The sequence below is a fragment of the Tenrec ecaudatus genome, chromosome 10 (assembly GCF_050624435.1).
Source record: "Tenrec ecaudatus isolate mTenEca1 chromosome 10, mTenEca1.hap1, whole genome shotgun sequence".
NCBI classification, from domain to species: Eukaryota; Metazoa; Chordata; class Mammalia; order Afrosoricida; family Tenrecidae; genus Tenrec; species Tenrec ecaudatus.
Genome location: NC_134539.1, coordinates 31130326 through 31144239, shown reverse-complemented (window position 1 = coordinate 31144239; position 13914 = coordinate 31130326). Strand labels below are relative to the sequence as shown.

Here is a 13914-nt window from a genome sequence, read left to right as displayed (position 1 = left end):
CCACACGACGGGACACACACTGCAGGATGAAACGGTTATCCTAAAAATGCTCAACACTTGACACACTCGTCAAAGAAAAGACCAAGCTGCAACAGTAGGTTTAGTAGAAGCCTAACTTTCAAGGGAAAAACTACCCGAACACGGACGTGTGAACATGAATGCAGAAAAAGATCTCGCGCCACACCCGAGAAACTCTTAGGAAAGGAAACGATTAGCCATACCCGAGAAACTATTGATTTAGGAAGGGGGAAAAATGGGGTGAGCCTGTTTTCATTTTAAAAGTATAATACTTCTATAATCTTTTCTAATTTTTTAATTAACCAAAATTTTGAACGAGGTTTTGAGACAAAACTGCTAGTCATCTCAACAGCCACTTCCTAGCTTTTTCAGGCTAACAGACCTTAATTTTATTCATAAATTCTATGTTCATGAGCTCCTCGGGCTGGGGAGCAATGTTGACCAGTTTATCTCATGACTGATTCCATTTCCCTTATTAGTAACTGGTTTAAGCGAGAAGACGTGATACCAAGTGTACTGCGGGCCTTAAAAAGACCCAGAATTCAGACCCCTCTTCTTTCCTGTACATGTTGCTGAGTTAGGGTAACGACATGGGAGGCTGGAAAGGTGCTGTGGCCAATTGAGGCCACGAAGGAAAAGCCAAATTCACAGAGAAGCTGGCTGAGTCGTGGAACCACTGCTCTTGGAGTTCACGCACCCCGAGCTCATTCCTCGGGGTTTCCTCAGCTACAGCTGCAAGCACCCTGACAGCCTTCTTCCTGACCAGAATCGGAGCTCTTGTTCTACCATCCACTCCTCTTATGCCTCGTCAACGAGGCTTTCAGGGGCGCCAACCAGAGGAACGGGAAGAGGACAGGACTACAATGAGGGGGAAATGAGGGAACAATAGTTGAGGCTTCATGACTAAGTCCCTGGTCCATGTATGGGAACTGAATGCAAAGCCAGTGTATAAGCAGTCCGCTTCACTAGATCGTATTTACCTTCACCTTTCCCAAGTTATTATGTCAAACTCTCGGAATATAGTAATGCTCCTATGCCCAGCCCCTAGCTCCGATCTACCATGCGTACTCACTATACTTACTTTTTAACTCATCCATCCATTCTCCTGCCCACCTGTCAGCTTACTTATTGTATACACTTCACACTAACTTGAAGGCATCATTGTGTCTCTCTAAAATATTTCCTCATGTGCACCGTCAACTACAACTTAGCTTATGGGTCTTTTATCTTTCTTCTGAGGTAAAACTTATATACGATGAATCCATGCATCTTAAGAAGTTGCTGAAGGCTGGTGTGTGCATCCGCCAAGCCCTCTCCAGAAAGAAACATCCCCATCACCCCAGACAGCGCCCTCCCGCCTTTTCCCGATCATACCTTCCCTTTTGAGACTGGTGCACGGAAGCTCCTGTGGAAAGAACACAACAAGCACGTCAGGAACCAGCCCGTGCAGCTGCGGGGCAGTGTGAAGTGTAACATGCCCACCTCCCATACACTTGCCTTCCCTGGCAGTCACTTACCCAGGGAACTGGAGCTAAAGCCGGCCCAGTCCTTACGTTCACGGGCTTGACAGCAGGTCCCAGGCTTCCTGATTTGGTGTGCAAATGTGATTCTAACGACCTTTGTGGTCTGGTCCTAAACTCACAGCATATTACCCTTAATACCACACTCACTGCCAACAAGCCCTGCCCTTGTGGGTTCACCTCTATGGGAGCAGAAAGCCTCATGTTTCTCCTGCAGAGTGGCCCGTGGTTTCCAACTGCTGACCTGGAGGTTAGCAGCCCAACCTTTACTCTACTAGGCGCCCAGGGCTCCTCAGCACAGACTCAGAATTCTAACATCGGGAGGTCAAGTGGGGTGGCTAGAGGGATGCAGGGCTCTGAAAGCAGAAAGCAGTCATGGGGTGACGAAGGCTGACAGGAAAAGCCCTCAGGAGCAGATCTAAGACTGCACATTAGGCGATAATCTGGCAGCAGCCAATGGAGGAGCAAACAACTGAGTGCTCTCAAGAGCCTCTCACAACACAGAGGAACTGCAAAAAAGTGGAAGACAACCACACACAGTTTTAACAGTGCAGACTGCCCCGAAGCTCCATGCCACAGAATTTTGCTGAGGCGTGATTCCAAAGTGCGGGCTTGTCTGGGGGAGAGGAGTCGGACCCCTGGGATAAAGGGGGTCTCGCTGCCTGCCCAGTGTCTGATCTGGATGCAGACACTGGCAACATGAAAAAGACATTTCTTCTCCATGGAAATGCCCTGGGGAGGGAGGGCTAATGTCCACGGAGCAGAGTTGATCAGAAAAATGAAGAAGTTAAAAAAAGCAAAGCTTCTTGGCCGGTAAACAAATGAATGAGTTGGCGGGGAGGAGTGCTGGCCCACACATCCGCGACCCGCCGAGTGAAAGGCACTCCTGACAGTGTGCGTGACGAGGCCTGTCACCACTAGCACTGGCTTCAGTAGAAGGGTCATGCCAGAGTGGTGTCTGCGAATGAGGAGTGACAAGGCTCCCAGGAGTCCCCTCAGAAACAGGACTTTCCCGTAACTTCAGTCTGAGGGTGAGTCAGAAAGTGCTACGACGAGCGGTTCCAGCTCCCACAGGCACAGGCCCCTCCCAGCAAGACATGCTTAGACTCGTCTCTGCAGGTAGAGCATGGCTGCACTTACGTGTTCTCACCACAATGCCCCGCTCATCCGGGGGGGAGAGAGAACTGTCCTATGGGAATTTCATTGGGTAACCTGACCCCACTCACCCCCCAGTCCTCATCTTGCCCCTTCCGACTTCATTTTGTTCCCCCAGCTCATAGACATCTAAAGGAACATGAGTCGGGTCCCCAAGGATGCCCAGACTGCATTCGACATGGTGTAGACGCAGCCTGCTGGATTCTCCAGCAAAGGGCTCGTGAGGTCGAGACACCATGAGAAGCGTAGAGACCGGGGTAGAGGAGGTGTCCAAAGTAAGAGCTTCATTTTGGGGATATTTTTGTTTAATAATTGAATTCAACACATTTGTAGCAAAACTTCTTGCCTTACCCTAGTACAATATCCTTTGTTGAAGAGGTAGTACAATGTAAGGTACATCTCTCAAAGCCTACCACCAAAGTGATTAAGTTAATATCACCTTTGAAATTCTAAGAAATAAGTTCTTTCTAGGAAACTCACTTTTGTGGAAAAGTCCACTCTGTAAAAACCTGGCTAAACAATGGAGTGACGAAGATGAGCTTTCAGAAGCACTCTTTCACTCTGTCAAACTATCAGAGACCCTAAAAAAGGCTGGAGGTCGTCCTTCATAGGAAAACTTCATTAGAAACAGTAAGACCATCCACTTATTTGAGAAGAAGACTTCTATTTGCCAAAATTCAATCGACACAGAGGTTTTCCACGTCAAATTGCATTCAAGTCTCAGAAGCACATCTCTCAGGGACCCAGCTGTTCCCAGCCCTGTCTAGGCTTCGAGGGTCCTCCTGTGGCCTCTCATCTGTTTATCTCAGTTTCATTTTCCCCCATATCAAAGAAAACCCTCTAAAGTAGTGAGGGAAAAGCTGAAGTAAGCTTCAGCACACCCTAATACTTGCTAGCTTTTGTCTTCTGTCTCCTTCCCCACTGAGGTTTTTTCAAATAGAACCAATTGCTCAGAATTCCATCTCCACCTTAGCCTGTTCTCTGCTGGGCCAGGTGCTGGTAGGGACTGAAATGGACAGATCAACAATCAGCCCCTGCTCCTCTCTGGCTGCGCACACAGGACAGAGCAGCACCCGTCTTCTCCCCACTACTGGCCTCTAGGGCTCCAGAACGCCCCTCCCCCAAAACCTGTCCTACGACTGGCCCACAGCAGGTGTCAGTGTGCGCTAGCTGGACTGAATGTGTCATACACGGTGTGACAGCAATAAAACCGCGGCACCTTTTCAAAGAACAAGCTGTCTATATTGCCTCACAAGTGCATGCTTTCTCCTCTTGTGATCATGCCTCCCGAAGGCAGAGGTGGGGTTGTGCTGGCATCGTTCTGGATTTACCTTTGTTCTGAACGAGCATCTGCAGGAAATAACTGATGTCCGGGAGCACGGTCCGCAGTCTCCTTCGTGGCAGAGCTTTTCACAGGTGTGAATGAAATCTTTAATCAAAGTGACAAGAGTTGTGAACGAAAACTGCCAAGACTTCTGACTCTCACATTCACCGTGCCCTGCCAGCCTTTCACCTCCACTCCCTGCAACTCCAGAGCCAGCTGGAGCAAGAAGGGTGTAGTCAACAACTCTTCTACTACCATCCTTTTCTGACAAGGGCAGGGCACCCCATACGTCACTGGGACATGCTCTAGCAAGCCAGATTCTTTGCTTCAGTCAAAGAACAGAGTCTTTGACCTTTCTGGACCATGTGACTTAGTCCCTATGCCTCCAGGTTAAAGCTGGGTCTCCGACAATTATAGCTGCAGGTGACTTTACTGAAGTGCTCGCCTCGGAAGACCACCTGGGATTAGCAGGAATGATAGACATGCCATGATTCAAAAATAGCATCTCATGCTATCATTCATTCCACAAGGAAAATTTCACTTGCCATCTCCTGTACTGAAGCTATAACTCTAGGATGGAAATTTCCTACTGTGGGAGGTACTAAGAAAACAACTGAAGCCCACAGATAAACCTGGGCTGAACAAAGCTGAGTCACTGCTAGCATTCATTAGTCATGGGCTTGAGAGTTCCTCAAGGCAAGCCAGCTTAGCTCCTCAGTTTTCCATGTTGGAAAATCTGCTGGGGCAGAAAAGGTGACTCTTTAATCCTTTGATCTGGGCTGGTTCCACCCACGACCTGTTGATACTCACCCCTACCTTCCTCTTACTTAACCCCCTAGCACAACGCATTGCATGTCTTCTTTCTCTCTTGCCAGCAAGATACAGCTAAGCATGAAAGCAGGATTTCTAGTCCAAGGTGTATCAAATTCTTAGAAAACTGACTGTGTGCTTCCCGAAAAGCAAAGCCCTTCACTGTCCGCTTTGATTTGGAAGAACCTGATCCCATTTCACAGGGTGCCATGGAAGGCCAATGGTTTCCCTGATGCAACTGGAACACATACTAACTAGACCATATAATGAGGGAAAGGCTTTTTCCTCTGTAGGTTAATTTTATAGTGAAACGGAGAAAAAGGATTCGGGAGGGTTGCTTCCACTGGTTCCTGTTGGCACCTATATCTTTCAGAAAAAATTGAAAGCCAAACTAAAATGCTAGCTTCATCCAAGGGCATGTGTGGTTCTAGGTACAGCTCCTACTCTGACTCAGTCGTTCAACAATCTCATCTTTCTGAACACAAGGTCTTTGAACACTCAAGAGAAGGCACTGCAAACACATTCCCCAAGGACCGTCTGAGAAAGGTCCACAGAGACACTCAGACCAAATCTTGCATCGATGAGTGGGAGGAGGGGTTCCAAGAAGTCTGTGGAAACATGGAACTAAAAGCTAATGAAACATGTCCACCATTCCTTAACACACATGCACACATGGAGGGGTGCTAATTCCCACAAACTGCCTCTGGGTTCATATCCAAGTAATCAGAAGCCACAAATTAGAAGTGGTGAGGAGAGTGGTCACTATAGGTGGGCATACTAAAAACACTGACAAGAAAAGAAATAAGAGAAAAATTGAGAAAAAGAGGCAATTCAAAGAGCACACTACTAGGGGCACACAGCGCAAGATACCTCAGTCGGCCCCAACGTTTCACTGCATTCAGTCTAGTACAGTAACTGAGGGTCACTGAAAATGATGACTGAGTCACTCAGAGTCAGGAAATTATACTCAGTCATCTGTGTTTCAGGAAATAAGAAAACATACATTTTGGAAAACTGACCACTTTAAATGATGCCTGAGAGGTTATCATTCTCAGACAGATGGTGCATGTAGCCAAAAGACATTCCTTGACTATTCCCAATGGCTAGGGTTTGAGCATACACAGAATTTTAAGCCAGTCCTAGTTATCATAGCAGGCTCCTAGTCTATGGAAATGATTTGAAGTATGGTACTTGCTGAACCCCGGATTAATAGAAGGATATGTGGTTTTTATTCTAGTGTAGAGAAATCACAGAACCCCATGGACTTGTACCTTATCAATGACATAGAGAAGCTCATGTCACTCCATTTTAATTGACCCAAGGCTAAGCAAAACTGTCACAAAAGCTTTTACTCCTGAAGGGACCCACCCTCCAGGCCTTTGTTCTACCCAAGGTATTCTGTGTTTTATCATTACAACTGAATTGCAGGCCTGTAAATGCCCTTTGGGCAATTCTTGTTTAAATTACCCTTTCTCCTCATCAAAGACCTATCTCAAAGATGAGCAGTTAAGTCTCTCTCCCCACAGGCGTTTATTTTCCCCTCACCAGGGAAGCTAGCTGAAGACTAAGTCCAGGTATACCATCTAAACAAGGCACCTGAGACTTTACCTAACTATATTTTTATTTTACTGCTGTCAGTACTGCTGAGTGATATATGAATTTTTAACTTTTTTCCTTTCTGTAGCCTGCTCACTCCCTAAATGACAGAAAAATATTTGACCAATGGAACACTCCAGCTGCAGTATGGTGGACCTCTCCTTTAACGTCCCCTCTGCAGTCCGGCCTACCCTGATATGATAAAGACTGCATGTAATTTGAAGTGGACCTTGTAGTGGTCTTCAGTTACGCACACCGGCAACAATCACACCTGCAGCCTGGAGTTGGCCATCAAATACACCAATAAGAGAGGTCACCCGGGCCAATGTGCATTTTCACAAACACATGTTGAAGAGGAAAGAAAAGTAGAGGGAAAAAGCCCCAATCAGCCTGGCCATAATATTTAGATATGCTTCTGGTATTGCACTACTATTTAACACTCTCAGTAGTCATGACGCCACAGATGGACATACAGCCGACTTCAGGTGAATAGCTACCTGAGGAGCCACAGGGCAGTGGTTTGCCACACACTTTTCCACATGAAGGGACAGGATCCATGCATGTTTTCCGACTACTACTTCCAAGTTCGAGCAACTGGCTGAGAGGAGTTTGGCCACAAGGGCAGCAGCGCACCAGCTGGGGAAGCCGTGGGCACAGCTGGCAGGGCTGAGGATGGCACACTTGAGAACACATATGGTTCCCGCATTTCAAATCCCTGAGAAGGAAAAAACGAAACAAACAACAGACTCACAGACCTGCTGCATACAATGCAGTGTTCCTCTGAGAAAGAAAGGCAAAGCCTTACTTGCCACATGTCTTTAGGCAGCTGAAGTCCCCAAATCCGTCAGACTTCCCGACATCCCCTCCACATAGCACATCTCGAGAGGTGCTGCCACAGTAGCATACTGGAGAGGCAATTTTAAAACAAAACATTAGTAACCTGTGTGTGTTCTTCACATCGTTAGAACAACTCACCTTCAAGGAAACACAAAATGTGATTCATTCAGAAACGAATACGGTTTATGTGTCACTGATGTCTAAGACCCACCTAAAAGCTTTATCATAGGAAGATGCAAAAGAAGCTGTGTAAGACTGTCAATCCCTCCCAGACCTCTGTGGGACATCCAAAGAACAGCTTTAGAGTTAATTAGTCCCTTAAATTTAGAGAACATCATCTGGTCCATATGACCATTGTTTCAACCTGGAATTTAAAGTTCCCTGGGGGTCTTCCGAGGATGGAGGGGTTGATGCCTGGGTTACCCTCCACCCTCACCCAACCCCCACACACAAAGAGGGTATGAGATAGCTGGCAAGGCTCACTTCCTGTGCGACATCCCTGCATAGAAGCTACATGGACCTATCCGATGCAGCCCTGGGTGCTGGAGCAGCCGTGTGCAGACCCCTGCCAGCGCTGAGATGCTTACACATTCACCGATTCGACTTTCCTCCTGCAGTCAACATCATTGCGTGTATTTTGTGAGATAGAGGAGGACTTTGTGGGTTGGTGTCAGACATATGGGTTAATGTTGGATTTGTGGGCTTGGGCCGTACTGGGTTGGGGTGTTTTCTTAATGTACACTTACCCTTTATATAAAACTCTCTCTTATACATATGAGTTTCTGTGGATTTTCCCCGAGTTTACCCAGATTAACATAGGGTACCAAAAAACCCCAGAACTACACTGGGCAGAGCAGTGCTTTCATAGCACGCATTTTGCTCACTAAGCAAGTTATCAAGTACCTCAGTCTGAGTCGGCGCACCCAGTGGCGTCGCCTGGAAAGGCTCTCTCTGGTCACAGTGAATTTTTTTGTAAAAGCAGTTTCTCTCAAACCTCGTTTTTCTGCAATGGCTGATTTAAGAAAACAGCGTGCAGTTGTGAAATTTTGTTTCCTGCTTTGGAAAAATGCCACAGAAGCTGTTGTGGTGTTGAACACAGCTTACAAGGACAGCACTATGGGAAAAACTCAAGTGTATTGAGTGGGTTTCTCATTTCAAAAAACGGCAAAATGTCAATTGATGACAAACCTCCTTCTGGATGTCCGTCCCTGAATGGACAAAAATGTTGATTTGTAGTGCTTTGGGAGTTCATTCCTCCAGGTCAGACTGTTAATCAAGCTTTCTATTTAGAGGTTCTGAAAAGATTGTGTAACAGTGTGCGACAAAAAAGGCCTCATTTGTGGCAGACGGGGGACTGGTTCTGCCACCATGACAATGCACCTGCTCATGCAGCCCTCTCACTGCACCAGGTTTTGGCAAAAAACAGCATGCCTCTTTTGCCCCACGCACCTTACTTACCTAACCTTGCTCTGTGCAACTTATTTTTGTTTCCAAAAATGAAGAGGGACATGAAAGGACAGGAATTTGAAGATGCAGAAGAGGTGAAGGAAAAAAAAAATGAGGGAGGTGCTGTCAGCCACCCACACAGATGAGAATGAAAAATATTTCCAAAAATGGAATTACAGATTTGACAAATGTGTTACATGTAATGGAGAATATTTTGGAGGTGAGCAAGTTGTTTTATGAAACAGTTGAAGTATATAGCTTTGGGGGGTGGGGGATATTCTCTTTTGGGGGTACCCTGTGTCTTTGAGATCAATCCAAGTGCATCAAGGTAACTATAAATGAGGTCCCAGAAAGGTCTACAAGCAATGCTTACCCTGACTTAATATGACCCGGCAAGGCTGGCACTGACCCCCATGGCACAGCTCGGTGCAGTGGTGCTGACCACAATTCAAAACACTGCCACATGGGTTGGAGCAGTGGACTGCAACGGCTTGCCCGCAGCGAACTGTATGCCTGTGGAGCCAAGAGCGGGGCACGTTAGTTTCAAAGTTCCTGTCTGACAAACTAACACTGAAGCTCAAAGGCTCCCTTGCTAGCCTATAAAACACAACTACCGCCCTCTAGCCTATGAAACCTTTCTCGACCTCACCCTCACGTTTGCACTGTCCCATTTCTTTTCCTCCCTTCTGCTTTCCTGTTTCCCATCCTGCCTTTCTCTCTCTCCTCTATTTACTGGCCAGCCTATTCCTGCACCTCTGTAGTTTCACTGGACTTCACTGGACTGATCACAAAACAGACAGGTGAGGAAAATCCCTGGGCTGGGGGAGTCAGAAGATGTGGGAGAGTCCTAGATGTTCATTGAGCCCCACAGTGCCAAGAAACCTGAGGTCGAGTGGGCAGAGGAGGTGGTGGCTATATGTACACATTCAGGATGAAAGCAGGCAGCATTTTCCTGGGACGCAGCACAGTGGCAGCTACAAGACTAAGAACAAACTCTATGTGCCTTTGGCTCCAGGATGGGGGCATCATTCTGGGGTTGATCTCTTTATGGGCTGGAGAAGGACACAAGGCTGGTGCTTTCAGACAATGCAGGTCTCGGGTCACTTTTCAGGGTCACAACTTAGACCTGGTGTGCACTCTCCTGCAGAAGCCAGGTTTCTAGCCCCTACCCATACCCCAACTACATGTTTTGGATTTACCAGTCATCATCACATGCATAGATGATGAGTTTTCAACAACCAGTAAGTGGCAGAACCCAGTTCAAAACCTGTTTTTTTCTGACCCAGAGCCCCGACCTGTGACCCTCAGGCCACATCGCTACTCTCCCAAGTGCAGTCCATGCTAAAGTGAACACAGTGAAGTGTTTTTATCGCTGAAGCCGGCACAGTCCTAGCCCATCTGGTGCCTCATACATCACTCTAAGGTCAGTGGCACCACCAGCAATCCCAGCACCAGTGGTGTGGGAGAGCTCAGATCACAACGGAAAGATGGCCAACACCTTTTCTTTCCTCCCACAATATTCACTACTAACATCCTAGGTGCCAGGTGCTGTGCGAGGAACAGGTAAATGGTCCCTTGCCTATAGGACGACCTTAACAGACCTGGGTCCAATTCCTGATTCTATCATCCACGACAGCAAGCCTGTCACCCAGACATTTCACCTGAAAGTGGCAGTCTTCATGGTGCATGCAGTTTCTCAGCACTCAAAAGATGACAAGAAGACTGGGGCAGCACAGGAGTCCCAGAAAAGAACTAATTCTACTACCGTTTGTTTACAGCTCCCAGTGAATTCTCTAAGGAGCCCTGGTGGCATGGACAAGCACTTGGTTGCTACAGGACAGGTGGGTGGTACATAGCAGCTAACTCAAAGGTTGGGGCTTTGACCCCACCGGAGGCTCCACAGGAGAAAAGGCCTGGTGATCTGTTCTGTGAAGATGACAGGAGTTCTAATCTGAACTAGAGGGCTGCTCCGAGCTGGAGTTGACTTGACAGCTCACCATCACCACCACCGCCACGATTACCACCCTCCCCTCCATCACTGCCATTACCACCACCTCCACCACTACCTCCTCCTCCTCCTTCTCCACAGCTACCACAATATCTAAAATCCCAAGGTGCCTGTGTGGAAACCAGTCTTCTCTAGGGTACGATGCTAACTTTACCTGGTCCGTCCACATTCACATGCTTTATTCATAAAGGCAGGGCAGGGTGGACAAGGTCCAGGATGGCAGAGACTGAAAAATAAAGGTTTCAGTAAGTAAAGCATACCCACAAACTCAGAACTGCCCAAACCGGGTGCTGCAGTGGACTTGACAACAAGGAAATCTGTGGCGAAATGTTTCAAGGTTTGTCTAAAGTTGATTGAATAATCTGAATAAAGACGCCAATGGTGTTTTTCTATAGAAATAACTGACAACATTATCATCTTAAATTTTTAACCAGGAACAAGTAAAAAATATCTCCCCCCGCTCCCAAAATGATAGTTTCATTTGGGTCGAACAAAGATGACATGTCCAAAAATGGTCTCAGCCCTTTTAGAGCAGAGTGGAGACAAAAATAGCTTGCCACTCAAGTGAACAGCAGGATGGCCCGTGAAATCCTTCAGAAGACCAGAACCCGAGCAAATCAAGAGCTCAAATACACCAGATTCATGGAAAGTACAGCCCTTTCCTCATCAGCTACCTAAGCCACAACCAGGTGATGTGTTAACAACGGAAACAGTGACAAGAAGGTTGACACGAGGGCAGGCATGCTGGCAAGGAACACGGGGAAGAACAAAGGAAGATGGGGCTCATGGGACGAACTGGGCTTAGGAATGCTATAATAATGGCGCTTGACCTCTAAATAGAAAGCCTATTATAGGAGGTAAGTGACACTACATTAATGAGAACTGATGGGGGGAAAAAGGCCCCATATGGAATTTATATATACAAATAAGTCTTGGCGTCTTCGATGCAGATACCCGGGTAACATGCTACTAGCTCAGAAACATCATTACTTAAGACAGTTTGGGAACTTCTAGGACAAGTGTTTTTGTTTGTTTTGGGTGGTGGTGGGGGGTCATTTTAAGAGATGGTAAATCAAAAGTCCTTTGGAAACTGAGGGCCAATCAAAGCCAAGTCGAATTAACCAAGTGTGTAACAGAATTTGGAATAAAACTCAGGTTGTACCTACTAGGTGGCCTGTTTGTTTTCTTTATGTGACTCCTAAACCATCTGAGCTAATTCTTAAGCAAGCATTTCAAAGAAGCATTCTTAAATAGCATTTTAAACATCGAAAACAACCACAGGAACAAGTGTCTAGTTCCTTTTGATGGATGGTACCCATAGGAGACTTGTTTAATGCGTCTCTTTAAATTGTATTTTGAATGAAATGTAAAAAAAATATTTTTTTCTTAAGGTAATATGGATTTTGATACAATTAGTGGGATACATGTGCCAGAGGGCTGTCTGGTGCAGGGTTGATGGGATGTAGCCAGCTTCTTTAGACTTATGCAGTCGCTTCCAACTGAAGCCCCGATGAGGAAAATGTAGGTGGGCTCTCTACGTAAGGGGACCATGGGCCATAAAAGGGCTAAGTCATAGTTTACACGGTATGCCTCAATCCTTTCAGGTAGAATAATTTTCATGGTTGCATATTTAAATAACTTCTGGTGAACAAATAAACTTCTGGTCAGGTGTGGCTACCTCCTGGTTGTCCCAACCTTCCTGAGTCCTGGACAAAGTCTTAGGTTTTCTTAACCTTCAGAGTACTGGTTCTCGCCCCACCCCTGGCCACTGGGAGAGCTTTTAAACCATAACTGTTCAGACTCCACCCCCCAGACTCTGACTCCACTGGTCTGAGGTAGAGAATGGACTTTGGAGACTATGTGGATTTAACGTGCATCAGGTTGATAACGACTGCTCTGTAGAACTTTCTAAACTATGGGCACAACTAAAAATAGAGTGAGAGGCACAACTCTGGCTTCGGAGTGCTGCTAAGGCTATGAGATAAACCAAACCGTCACACGTGCTGGAGAGCACAGCGATGCGATCAGGGACTGGGCCTCACAAAGCTCCACAGTTCTGACAGGAACGAACAGACAGACTTTAAGCTGAGGGTAGGATTTCCAGAGTCACAGAAGAATAGATTGTAGGGCCTCTTTTCCCTTCAGACATGGTGCTAACCATCCGTATGACTCACTATGATGTGGAATTTCTTTCCTTCTATGCATCATGAAGGGTTTGATATTCTCTGGCAGTCAGGGGCCCATTTCCATTTTGCTTTGGAAAGTCAGGTCATGCAGAGGAACTTCTCATTACTGAATGGTCTGTAAACACCAACTAAAAGAGGGGATCATAGAGCAAACCGCTGTGGGTGCCGCAGAAGAACCTATGTAAAACAGTCCAGAGGAGGTTTGGGCTTGGCTGCCCAGTGTATCACAGGTCACGCTCTGCAACGCTTTCTGAAGCCTTTCTACCCTCCGAACACCTCCCAGGCCTCTACCACCAGACCCTTGTCTCTCACCTGTTAGCTAAGGAACATCAAGACGACACTTGTGTCTGTCTGATTTACTCTTATATTTGGGTAATAAAAACAGGAGTTAACCATTTATTTTTCTGACCATCCACTGTGTGCCAGGCCCTGTACAAACCTCTTGGGCGCATTAATCCACTGAACCTTCAGAGGCCCCTATATAGGCCATTACACTTACGATTATTTTACAGATGCAGAAACTGAGGCCTAGAAATGCTAAGCCACCAGTCTAAAGTCAGTCAACTATTAAGTGACCCAAATGGAGAAAGTACACTTTGTGGTGGAAGGCAGTAGAAAATCTGTGATTTGTAATTGATCAACCGCTTTTCTGTAACTGCACATTTATGACCTGGAAGCTGCCTGAATCCATCTAGAGTTCATCATTTCCAGTGGGGAAAGGATTTCACAGCCTAAAAGCAAAGTGACCTGACAAAATAATAATAATTTATAAATTATCAAGGGTTCATGGGGGGAGGGCGGTAAATGGGGAGGGAGGGGGAAAATGAGCTGATACCAAGGGCTCAAGTAGAAAGCAAATGTTTTGAGAATGATGAGGGAAACAAATGTACAAAAGTGCAAGACACAATGGATGGATGTATGGATTGTGATAAGAGTTGTCCAAGCCCACAATAAAATGATTTTTAAAAAAACAAAGTCGATCAAGACCCTGGACCCTGCACAACTGCCTCTCCC

At 46.4% G+C, this 13914-nt stretch overlaps 1 protein-coding gene across 2 annotated transcripts in view; it reads right to left on the bottom strand.

The window, feature by feature from the left end:
- Positions 1-13914, bottom strand: part of NFX1 (nuclear transcription factor, X-box binding 1) — a 44859-nt gene that overhangs the window by 16360 nt on the left and 14585 nt on the right. For both annotated transcript variants that reach the window (XM_075560028.1, XM_075560029.1), the window contains exons 6-11: positions 10869-10940; positions 9080-9219; positions 7229-7328; positions 6921-7138; positions 4025-4122; positions 1393-1423 (exon numbers count right to left, since the gene is read on the bottom strand). In XM_075560028.1, the coding sequence (XP_075416143.1) occupies positions 1393-1423; positions 4025-4122; positions 6921-7138; positions 7229-7328; positions 9080-9219; positions 10869-10940 (659 nt within the window). The remainder of the gene's footprint in view (positions 1-1392; positions 1424-4024; positions 4123-6920; positions 7139-7228; positions 7329-9079; positions 9220-10868; positions 10941-13914) is intronic.